The sequence below is a fragment of the Ursus arctos genome, unplaced genomic scaffold (assembly GCF_023065955.2).
Source record: "Ursus arctos isolate Adak ecotype North America unplaced genomic scaffold, UrsArc2.0 scaffold_2, whole genome shotgun sequence".
Taxonomy (NCBI): Eukaryota; Metazoa; Chordata; class Mammalia; order Carnivora; family Ursidae; genus Ursus; species Ursus arctos.
This window is the reverse complement of record NW_026622874.1, coordinates 8,010,826-8,023,115: the sequence shown is the minus strand read 5'-3', so window position 1 is coordinate 8,023,115 and position 12,290 is coordinate 8,010,826. Positions and strand designations below refer to the sequence as shown.

At 42.3% G+C, this 12,290-nt stretch overlaps 1 protein-coding gene and 1 long non-coding RNA gene across 4 annotated transcripts in view; one reads left to right on the top strand and one right to left on the bottom strand.

Annotated features, from left to right (window-relative positions):
- The window catches only part of NVL (nuclear VCP like), a 90,150-nt gene extending 89,190 nt beyond the window's left edge, over positions 1–960 (bottom strand). The window contains exon 1 of one of the 3 annotated variants that reach the window (XM_026509489.4): positions 849–960. In XM_026509489.4, coding sequence (XP_026365274.1) covers positions 849–905 — 57 coding nt within the window. In that variant the 5' untranslated portion in view covers positions 906–960. Of the gene's footprint in view, positions 1–652; positions 746–848 lie in introns of those variants that run through there. The other 2 variants (XM_057315573.1, XM_044387961.3) reach the window with 2 other exon arrangements.
- Positions 666–11,192, top strand: LOC123001604 (uncharacterized). Its single transcript, XR_008960535.1, has 3 exons — positions 666–2,460; positions 4,355–4,451; positions 10,340–11,192. It is a non-coding gene; the product is annotated as an uncharacterized LOC123001604 (long non-coding RNA).
- The last annotated feature ends 1,098 nt before the right edge of the window (positions 11,193–12,290 follow it).

Here is a 12,290-nt window from a genome sequence, read left to right as displayed (position 1 = left end):
CATGATCCCAGGGTCCTGGAACAGAGCCCCACAGCCTTAGGATCCCTGTTCAGAGGGGTGTCTGCTTGTCCCTCTCCCTCTGCCCTGCCAACTCGTGCTCTCTCTCTCTCTCAAATGAATAAAATCTTTAAAAAAATTAAAAAGTGACTATATTTTCATTGAATTTATGTTTATATATTCATATTTACATTGAATTTTCTATTTATAGTAATTTTAGTGAATGTATAGATACAGATAGTATTTAAAGGTTTCATACCGAACAAGATCACCTAGTAACCAGGTAAGAGGAGTATGAGGATAGAGAAACTGCACAGGAGCTCTGGGCACTCCCAACACTTACTTAGTGAGTTTGGTAGGAAGAGACCCATCCAAAAAGGAGACTACAGCACTGACAAAGTAAAAGAAAAAGAGAAAATATAGCTCCCAGAGTGCAGAATCAAGAGAAATCTCTCCGTCCTCCTAAGACTGCTTGCAGACTGTGCCACTGCAAGACATTTAGACACATCGCTTTCTACAGATGAGTACAGAAATGAAAAACCCGGAGGCAAAGAGCCTTATTACACTGTCAGATCCAGGCCAAGCACCCGCCCCTTCCCCGGCTCCTCCCGGGCTGCACCCGCCCCCGTCCCGGCTCCTCCGGGGCTGCACCTACCCGGACCCCGCTTCTCCGGGGCTGCACCCGCCCCTTCCCCTTCTCCTCAGGGGCTACACCTGCCCGGACCCCGGCTCCCGGCAGCCCCGCCGCGGCAGAAGGGCGACCCGCGCACCGCCCAGGACACGGGCCTCGGCTGGCGGCTGGTCCTGGCTGGCCTGGGAGTCCCCGAGAAAGCGTCGCACCCAATATCCACCTGCACGACTCGCTGCTTCAGCCTGTTGTCCACGAACCTCGCGGGTCTGGGCTTCATCGCGCGCCTCAGGGGCTGCGGGCTTCACGGGGACTGGGGTCCTCGCAGGGCTGCCCGCGGCGATCGCCGGGTAGCCCCGCCTGCGCCCGCCCGCCGTCCGCGCCGTCTCCCCCGGCGCTGTCCCACCGCGAGTGAGGAAAACGCCCCCCGAGAACAACGGCACCTGCCAACATCAGTGACTTTCTGGGAGTCATATTTTGCAGGCTTGTCTAGCGGGCCCTGGAGGACAAGGACCCCTTTTGAACACGCTCAACTTTATTGTTCCCCGCTGTGCGGACACGTGTGCGCCCGGCGGCTGCAGGGTTCCTGGGTCGGGTTCCAGCCCCACCCTGCTCGATGCACCGTTAGTCTTGGCCCCAATCGTAACGGACCCCAAACCGAGAGACGCCTGGGACGATGAAGTCGGGGTAAAAACCCGGCGCCACCTAGCTGGGGAGGGAGGCCCTACCTGGGCGTCAGGCCTGGCTGGCAGGTGTGCGCAGGGGACTCCCGCGTCTGTCGCGTTTTGGAAACCTGGCCATCTTGCGCGATTTTCCGCCGCCGGTTTGTCCGGCATGTCCAGTGCAGCACTACAGCTAGACCTAGAAGCTGCCCAGAATTTTGGTAAACGTCAGTATTTGCTCATGACATTTTATTACGCAGTTAAGAAGACACAAAGGGACAGTTAACGTTAACACAACCACAGAGCTAGGGGCTGTGTTTCTGTGTGCTAGCTTGGTTCACCGTGTTTTCAAGATTCCCATTTGAGGTCTTATTTGGCTTATGACAACAGTGTTTATTAAGGTTGAGGGGGAGGAGGTGGAATTAGAAGCTGTGAGATGTTAACCCAGAACTGGCTTCTTAGGATGATGCAGGAGCAGAAGGCTAGCCGAGGGCAAAGCACCAGCTGACACCCTGTAAACTACACACACACACACACACACACACACACACCCCGCGCACACACACACACACACTCCTGGTTGGGATGTGTGTGACATTCCTCCAGGAAACTCCCAACTGTCTTCTGGTTAATGCCTTGCTAGAGGGAAAAACAGCCTTAACTTGACAACAGCCAGGCCTCCTCCGGTGTCCTGTGAGTCTTTAACATATGAAAATACTTTGAAACCTCCCTTTTTCTTACTTAACCTCCCGCGACTCCCAAGTATGTAATCAGTCACCCCTCACAACCCCAGTGCAGCAGCTCTTTCTGCCCATGGATCCTGTCCATTTTTGCACCAAAGATGTCTCAAGAAATCTTTCTTGGTTGTTGGCTCCGGAACTCAGCCCGCTGAAGCCCACCCATAATCCAAAACCACATCAAGGATACCACAGGCTTGTTTTCCTCTCAGAGTTCAGATCACATCACTGCCCTTTTCAATGGTTCTTATCTGTACCCTGAATATAGATTCTCACTCTGATTCTCAAAACTTTGGTTAACTTGGCTCCAGCTTCATCTCCTACTTCTTCACTGCCTTTACTCGGTCAGTCCTGAAGGGCTGCTGTGTCATGGACACTGGTCCAGCCAGAAGAAACAAGATTCCTGCTTCTAGGAGATGTCCAGTTCTACCAGAAGGTAATACTTATACACAGCGCTTTGCTTTCACTGACATTTCCTCTTGTCTGCAATGCCCTTCCTGGCCATTCTGTGACTTCTCTAGAATCCTAGCTAACCATCTCCCTTTTGGCCTTTCCCAATATTTACCTTTGTCAAAATCTTCAGCCATTAAATGAATATTCAACAAAAATTTGTTGAGTGCTTACCTGTTTCAGTCCCTGCCCTGTCCTGAGTCTTGTAGGAAAGAGCAAAAGAATTATAATTATACCTTTTTATAACATCTTTTTTTATTAGATTAAGTATTTATGTACTTGATTATATTAAACTTTAGCAAAAATTTCCTACAGTAATTAGCACAAATAGAGTCAATGCCTAATAACTGTTTAAATGTATTTTAGTTGTGAGCATGTGAAATGTACCGCATAGAATAAAAAGGGGCTGACAGGCCCAACAGCATCACAACATACACGAAGCAACATACTTTGTTAGTCTGTAATTTAGGGTTGGCTTCATGGATGTGTGACCTGTGCCTTCGCAAAGGCCTTAGTGCTTAGAAGATCCCCACACTTGGTTTAATGGTCTGCTGTTGCCACCTTGACATTTTTTTCCCCCAAGTTTAGGCTGATGGGGATCATCAGTGTCTTTGCCCTGAGATCATCAAAAGTCATATGTCTAATCCAAGAATCTCTAGTGGCAAATGAGAGCGTGGTAAGAGGGCCAGAAAAGGGACCTCACTTATGAACCCTAAGGAAAAGAAAGTATACAGCACCCATACAAACCAGTCCTTGCTTCTCCCTATGGTTTATCTGTATTATGGGTTACAAATGTATTTTTTAAAAATATTTTGCTTGGGGCACCTGGGTGGCTCAGTTGGGTGACTGCCTTCAACTCAGGTAATGATCCCAGAGTGCCAGCATCGAGTCCCATGTCCCGCTCCCTGCTCAGTGGCGAGCCTGCTTCTCCCTCTGACCCTCCCCCCTCTCATGCTCTCTCTCTCAAATAAATAAAATCTTTAAAAAATTTAAAAAATAAAAATATTTCTCTTAATGTAATAGTATGCACAAGTGTTTCACCATGAAAAGCATTGAACATTTTAAATATGTGATATGAAATGCACTTCACTAGTTATTTTTATTGACCATATTCTTGCCAACTCTGATTTTATTAAGAAATTTAACACCCTGGGGCTCCTGGACGGCTCAGTCCATTAAGTGGTTAAGCGTCTGCCTTTGGCTCAGGTCATGATCTCAGGGTCCTGGGATGGAGCCCTGCATCCGGCTCTCTGCCTCTGCCTCTCCCCTTGCACATTCTCAATCTCTCTCTGTGTCAAATAAAATCTTTAAAAAAATTTTTAAAAATTAAAAAAAAAAGAAATTTAACACCTTGACGCTGTAGAATTTTAAACTTGTTCTTTAAAAAAATTTTATATGGCTGTCAAAGAAAGGTATTAGTTTTAATAAATATAGTATTCTTCATTGTTCTGAATCAAAGGATTTTTTTCTTTTTTTTTTCTTTTCTTTCCACATAGTGTTTCCAACTCAAAATTCTTAATACTCTTTGAAGAAGTGGCCCCTTATTTTAATTTGCACTGGGCAAAATTTGCAAATTATATCACCCATACAGACCTGAAGTACTTTCCAGAACGCCAGCTTCTTAAAGGCAAGCAGTATGTTTTTCACCTCTTTTGATACGAGGTATCAATAATGGTATGCTTGCCCGGTGATGGGTAGTAAGGAGGGCACGTATTGCATGCAGCACTGGGTGTTATACGCAATGAATGATGGAACACTACATCAAAAACTCATGATGTACTGTATGGTGACTAACATAACATAATAAAAAATAAAAAATAAAAAAATAAATGGAAAAAGATAATGGTATGCTTGAACATTTTCTGCTGGATTTTTTCTAGTAATTACTGCCCTGACGACAAATTTCCAACAATTCCACTGTTCGGATTGTACCGTGCCATACATCCAAACCAAAAAGATGACTTGAGAGTAACCTGAGTGCGTATGTATGTCAAGAACTGCCTGCTGTTAAGGAAATGTCTGCTGGTCAATAATGGTATAACCCCACCTAGCGGTAGTGGTACATTTCACCTTCTGCTCTTCACACCTCCTTCCCAGACTTTTTTCTGGGAGGTGCTTTATAATTTGGGTGATCTAGTTCTGACTCAGAATAGTCCTGATTTTTACCTCTTAATGCAGCATAGTTATTAGTAGTGTAGTAGTTTGTGGAAATAAATGAAAATCACACAAATGAGAACAGGCAAAGACTATTCAGAGCTCACCATAGCAAAGGTGGCCACCATCATCACTTGCGTTCTGGAGAGGCTCGAAGGCAGGCAGAGGAGTCGCCAAGCTCTGTTCCAGGGGCGGCTTCCGGAGGGCCCTGGCTGGAGGCTGTTGGCCTGGGGAAGCTGCAGGACGGCTAGGACTAGAAGCAGGGTGTCCTATGTAACTAGCCAGGGGCATGGCTTTGGCTTTCTCTGGCTGGTCCTCAAATTGGAAGTGGGGACAAAAACCAGGGAAGCTGTCAGTTATTAATGGAGTCCTGGCCATCTGGGGCCAGTTGTTACAGGATTTATTGTTTGGCCTCCTGGATTGTTTGCTGGAGTAGCAGTCTGACGTTCTATGAACCTGACAACTTGTAGATAGCAGGCTGGCTTCCTGGGACCGATGTGGCAGAGTGTAAGTCAGAGCCCTGTTTCTATATAGGGTCTGGCTGTTGTTCATTGTATGTTTGGTTTCTCACCTTGATCTCTGAGAAGGGTCCAGTTTGGACAATAAATGATGTGGTCACCTCCTGGATAATAGGGACATGGAGAAAAGGGGAGAGAGTGGCCTGGCAGAGATTTATTACCCAGGTTCACGAGGGAGGCGGCCTGCTTGCTGGAAGCTAGAGACCGAGTCTGTGTCCTTGTTTTCTGGGGTTCAGGAAAAAACTTTGATTTACTTTATCTGGTAAAGGCTAATAATTCTGTTTGCTAGTAAGATTGGTCCTCCCTTGAGATGATTGCCTCATTCATGTCCCTAATTTTAAGTAGAATGAAAATAATGTTTCGAGCTGGCATTGTATGCATCAAATCTACAAATGTTTATTGTCTACTCTACGCCAGGTCTGCTACCTTGAGAGAGTGACAATCAGACAGATACGGATCTGGAGCTTAATGTTCTGATGAGAGGGGCTGGCCATAGGCTGGCAAAACAATAAAGCTATAATTAGAATAATGAGAAATAACAAGGGTTTCACAGCCCTTGGAGTAGTCCCTTTCATAAGAAGGTGTTCGATGGAGGAACATGGTGAAGAACATAATCAGGATCCTGTGGTATGGAGTAACAGAGGGAGCCTGCCTCCATCCAACCGAGTGGCCAGGGAAAGACTTTCTGAAAACGTTACATTTAGGAACCTTGAGGTCAGCAGGTGTCGGAAGAGTTTCCGGTAGGGAGAGTGTGCAAAGGCCCTGGAGCCTTTGACCTTTTCGAGGAGCAGAGAGAAAAAAATAAGCTTCTTTCTTGTTTACATCACCATCGTTTGAGGTTTCTGTCATTCACAACCAACATTAATTTGAGCAGTTGTAGGTTATTTGGAGGAATTTCAGAAGTCGAGTCTAAGATTAATGGGAAAGAACAAATGGCCCAGAAGAGCCCAGCGACTCCTGAATGATAACTCAGCACATCACTCTTTCTTTAAAAACTCGATTGAGGGGTGCCTGGGTGGCTCAGTCAGTGAAGTATCTGCCTTTGGCTCAGATCATGATCCCAGGATCCTGGGATCAAGTCCTGAGTTGGGCTCCCTGCTCAGCAGGGAACCTGCTTCTCCCTCTCCCGCTCCCTCTGTGCTCTCCACCTCCCCCCCGTCAAATAAATAAATAAAATCTTTTAAAAAAACCCTCTATTGATGGATCATTTATGTGTAATAATATGTATCCATTTTAAGTGTATAATTCAGTGATTTTTAAAATTGAGGTAAAATTTACATAAAATATTCATCATTTTAACTATTTTACAGTATGAAATTTAGTGGCATTCCGTAGTTTTGCAGTGCTGTGCAAGCGTCGCCACGATGTAGCTCGAGAACATTTTTCTCAGCCCAAGAAGAAAGCCCATGCCACCCAACTCCTCCCTTTCCCCAGTCCCTGGAAACCACAAAGCTTCTGTCTGTCTCTATGGATTTGCCTGAACAAAAAGTCCCCATTTCCCCTTTGGCCCAGTCCCTGGAAACCACCATTCTACTCTGTTTCTACAGTGACTACTGTAGATACTTCAAATCGGTGGAATCGTATAGTATTTATCATTTTGTGGCTGGCTTATTTCAATTTAGTATAATGTCCTCAAGGTTCATCCGTGTTATAGTATGTGACAGGATTTCCTTCTTTTTAGAGGCCAAAAATATTCCACGTTATTTATGTGCCACATTTTTTTTAAAGATTTTATTTATTTATTCAACAGAGATAGAGACAGCCAGCGAGAGAGGGAACACAAGCAGGGGGAGTGGGAGAGGAAGAGGCAGGCTCATAGCGGAGGAGCCTGATGTGGGGCTCGATCCCACAACGCCGGGATCATGCCCTGAGCCGAAGGCAGACGCTTAACCGCTGTGCCACCCAGGCGCCCCTATATACCACATTTTTTAATCCATTCATCCATCAGTGGACATGTGGGTGGCTTCTACCTTCCTGCTATCTTGAACAATACTGCAATGAACAGGGGTGTGCAAATATCTCTGAGGTCTTGATTTCAATTCTTCTGAAGAGATACCCAGAAATGGGATTGCTGGATCATATGGTAATTCTACTTTTACTTTTTTTGAGGAACTCCGTACTGTTTTTCATAGTGGCCACACCATTTTGCATTTCCACCAACAGTGCATGGGGGTTCCAGTTTCTCCACATCATCACCAACACTTCTGATTTTCTGAGTTTTTTGTTTTTTTGTTTTTTGATAGTGGCCAACCTAATGGGTATGAGGTGGTATCTCATTATGGTTTTGATTTGCCTTGATTTGATAATTAATGGTGTGGAGCATACTTTTATCTGCTTGTTGGCTATTTGTATGTCTTTTTTGGAAAAATATCTGAGTCCTTGCCAATTTTGTAATCGGGTTATTTTTGTTGTTGTTGTTGAGTTGTAGGAATTCTTTATGTATTCTTGTTAACCCTGTATCAGATGTATGATTTCAGAGATTCTCCCATTCCATAGGTTGTCTTTTCACTCTGTCAGCTGTTTCCATTGATGCATGGGAGTTTTTAAGTTTGATGTAGTTCCGTCCATTTTTGCTTTTGTTGTCTGTGCATTTGGTGTCATATGCAAGAAATCATCGTCAAATCTAACGTCCTGAAGCTTTCCTGTATGTTTTCTTATGGGAGTTTTGCATTTTTCTTTACTTTTAAGGACAATTTTCTGGATATAGAATTCTTCGTTCAGAATTTTAGGTTGTTTTGTTTTGTTTTCTTCTTTCAGTACTTTGATTCTGTTATCCCAGTATCCTCTGGTCTCCAGGGTTTCTGGTAAGAAATCAGCTTTAATCTCAGTGAGATTCTGACTCTAATCTTACTGAGATGCATAAATAGTCACTTCTCTCTTGTTGCTTTCAGGATTCCATCTTTGACTTTAAATAGTTTGATTATATTGTGTCTTGGCGTGGACGTTTTTGAGTTTATTCTGCTTAGGATTCCTTGAGTTTGTTGGATGTGTAGATTCATGTACATATTGGTCATTATTTTTTCAAATATTCTTCTTGTTCCTCTCTCTCTCCCCTTTTCTGGCACTCCCATTATACATATGTTGGTATTTGATAGTGTCCTGCAGGTTTCGTAGGGGCTGACCATTGTTCTTTATTTTTTCTTTCTTCCTCTTAGACTATGTAATTTCAATTAGTCTATTTTCAAGTTTGCTGATTTTTTTTCTGCCTGCTCAAATCTACTGTTGGCACCCTGTAGTGAATTTTTCATTCTAACTCCTTAAATCCTATTTGGTTTCTTCTGTTGAAATCAATATGAGTCCTTCAACTTTGGTGGCGGTGTTTTTTTTTTTTTTTCAAAATTGTCTTGGCTATTGTAAGTCCTTTGCCTTTCCATATAAATTTTAGAATAAGCTTTATATTAATATTAAATCCTACTATGATTTTGACTGGGATTACATTGAACGTGTAAATCAGTTTTGGAAGAATTGACATTTTAACAGCTTTGAGTCTTCTAATCCACGAACATGGTATATCTATTTAGGTCTTTCTTGATTTATTTCATCAATGTTTTAATCACATGCAGGTCCTGGAGATATTTTATTAGATTTATCCCTAAATATTTCATGCTTTTGTTGTGATATTGTAAGTAGTACTGTTTTAAAATTTTGATTTCAATTACTTGGTAATATAAAAATGTAATTGATTTTTCTGTATTGACTTTGTGTCCTTCAACCTTGTTAAAAAGACAAATCTACATAGAATTTATTTTCTCCTTTCTAGTCCATACGTACTTCCCCCCTCCCTTATTGTACTAACTAGACAGCAGAGGACAGAAAGGATGTACAACTGAAAACGGGAAAACTATGTGAATGTCTTCATACATGAAACCCCAGCTCCATTTCCCCATTTCTCGCTCAGAAATCTGGCAAGGTTGGCTTATACTCTTTCAGGCCAGAGCTTGGATTCTTTTCTGGACTAAATAAAGGGCCCTAGGGAACAGATCACATTTGAGGGGTGAGGGTCAACCACCGACCAACTTGGTTACCACTGATCAGCGCACAGTGAAACCTACTAATCAACCACACCTGCCCATTTACACTGAGCTCTCAACCATCTTTTCTTGCCTTTTGAAATGTAACATATGAACAAACTGTCAAGGATTTAAGTTAATCTCCAACATGAAATATAGACCAAAACAAAGCAATGGAAAAAGAGAAATTAGAAGAAATAGAGCCAATGCACAGAGCAGAATATGTCAAGTATATTAAAATTTATATACTCTTAGAAATGAGAAAATACTGTATCACTGAAACAAGAAAAGTATACTATAAACAAAAACAGAAGAAAGAAGGATCTCTTATAAATAAAAGAGATGACAGTAAATAAGCTTCATCAGAAAGTTTATCCAGTAATGTTGAGGAATTCCCATAGGCAGTAAAACAAACAAACAAACAAAATGAATAAACAAAATACACAGTGATGGAAAGAGGAGAGGAAATATCCTGGATCTGGGAGTTCCCAATGTATGACTAAAAGATATTTTATGAAGCAGGAAAGTACCAAACAGAAGTAAAAAATGATAATAATAATAATCAAGGGGTGCCTGGGTGGCTCAGTCAGTTAAGTGTCTACCTTCAGCTCAGGTCATGATCCCAGAGTCCTGGGATCAAGCCCTGAATTGGACTCCCTGCTCTGTGGGGGAGCCTGCTTCTCCCTTTCCCTCTGCCACTCCACCTGCTTGTGCTCTCTCTCTCTCTCTGTCAAATAAATAAAGTCTTTAAAAAAAATAATCAAGCGACCCTTGAAAATTTATCAAAACTGGAAGGCATGTGTTTTCATAATCAACCAGTGAAGCACAGTGAAAAAGACATGTTATCATGACATTTCAGAATGTCAGGGAAAAGGGAAGAAAGTAAATCTTCTGGGGAGAACAGACAGAATACATCCATAGGATCAGGAATTTTGTTTTATTTGTTTATTTTTGGCTTTATTATTTTTTTGTTAGAATCAGGACTTTTAGAGTGGCAAGAAATTTTCAACTTGTGCACTAATATAAGCAAGAAGACAAGGGAGCAATGCTGTCAAAATTATTCTGGAAAATAATTCCCAACCTATAATTCTATACTAATTCAAACTATCACTCGAGGTAGGAATAGAACAAAGCTAATCTCAGCTAGGTCTCAAAAATTTATATGCATGTATTCTTTATCTAGAATCTACCAGAGGAAGTCACCCTGTTCAACAAGTGAGGAAACCATTCAATTTGAGAAGAATGTGTATTCTGTCGGATGGAGTCCTCCATACCTGTGAATTACATCCAGTCGATTGACGAGTACTGTTGAGTTCAGCTATGTCTTTACAGATTTTCTGGCTGCTGTATCTGTCCATTTCTGTCAGAGTTGTTGAGGTCTGCAACTATAATAGTGGGTTCATTTATTTCTCCTTGTCTGTCATTTTCTTCCTCACGTATTTTGACGCTCTGCTGTTAGGCACGTATGCTTTAAGAATTATTGTGTCTTCTTGGAGAATTGGCTTTTTATCATTATGCAGTGCTCCTCTTATCCCTGATAATCTCTCTTGCTCTGAAATTTGCTTTGCCTGAAATTACTTCTCCCACTTTCTTTTGATTAGTGTTAGCGTGGTGTATCTTTCTCCATCCCTTTACTTTTCTTTTTTCTGCAGCTTTATAGAGACATAATAGACATACAACATCGGGTAAGCTTAAGGCGGACAAACTGATCTGATGTGCGTATACATTGCAAAGTGTTCACCACAGTAAGATTGGTACATCCATTTTGTTGTTGTGATGGTGAGAACGTTAAAGCTTTACTCTCACAGCAACCATCCCTTTTCATTTAATTTATATGTGTTTTTATGTTTAAAGTGAGTTTCTTCTAGGGGCGCCTGGGTGGCACAGCGGTTAAGCGCCTGCCTTCGGCTCAGGGCATGATCCCGGTGTTATGGGATCGAGCCCCACATCAGGCTCTTCAGCTGTGAGCCTGCTTCTTCCTCTCCCGCTCCCCCTGCTTGTGTTCCCTCTCTCGCTGGCTGTCTCTATCTCTGTCGAATAAATAAATAAAATCTTAAAAAATAAATAAATAAATAAATAAAAAATAAAAAAAAATAAAGTGAGTTTCTTCTAGACAACATATAGGTGGGTCTTGTTTTCTGATCCACTAGGATAATCCCTGTCTTATAATTTGTATATTTAAACCATTGACATTTAAAGGGATAATCAGTATAGCTGGATTCATATCTATCGTATTTGTGACTGTTTCTATTTGTTGCCTTGGTCTTTGTTCCCCTTTTTGTCTTGTATTCTTTTTTTGTCATCTGGGATTTATTTATTTTTTTAATTAAAATTTTTTTTAAGATTTAAAAAAAATTAATTTATTTGACAAACAGACAGCCAGTGAGAGAGGGAACACAGGCAGAGGAAGTGGGAGAGGAAGAAGCAGGCTCCCAGCGGAGGAGCACCATGTGGGGCTCGATCCCATAACACTGGGATCATGCCCTGAGCCAAAGGCAGACGCTTAACGACTGAGCAACCCAGGCGCCCCTATTTATTTTTTTAAAATAAGCTTTACTTTAAAGGAAATTTAAAGATTTTATTTATTTATTTGTTTATTTTTAAAGATTTTATTTATTTATTTGAGAGAGAGAGATAGCCAGCAAGAGAGGGAACACAAGCAGAGGGAGTGGGAGAGGGAGAAGCAGGCTCCCAGCAGAGGAGCCTGATGTGGCGCTCGATCCCAGAACGCGGGGATCACGCCCTGAGCCAAAGGCAGACGCTTAACGACTGAGCCACCCAGGTGCCCCTAAAGATTTTATTTATTTATTTATTTATTTATTTATTTATAGCACGCAAGCTGGGGGAGGGATAGAGGGGGAGGAGAGAAAGAATCTCCAGTAGGCTCAATCCCACCACCCTGAGATCATGACCTGAGCTAAAACCGAGAGTCCGTAGGTTTAACTGACTGAGCCACCCAGGTGCCCCACTGCCATTTGGGATTTTAATTGAGTATTTTATACGATTCCTTTTTCTCTTCTTTCTTAGCATATCGATTACACTTCTTTTACTTTTTTTAGTAGTTGCCCTAGAGTTCTCAGTATACATTTATGCTTAATGCAGGTCTGCTTTCAAGTAACACTGCCCCACTCTGG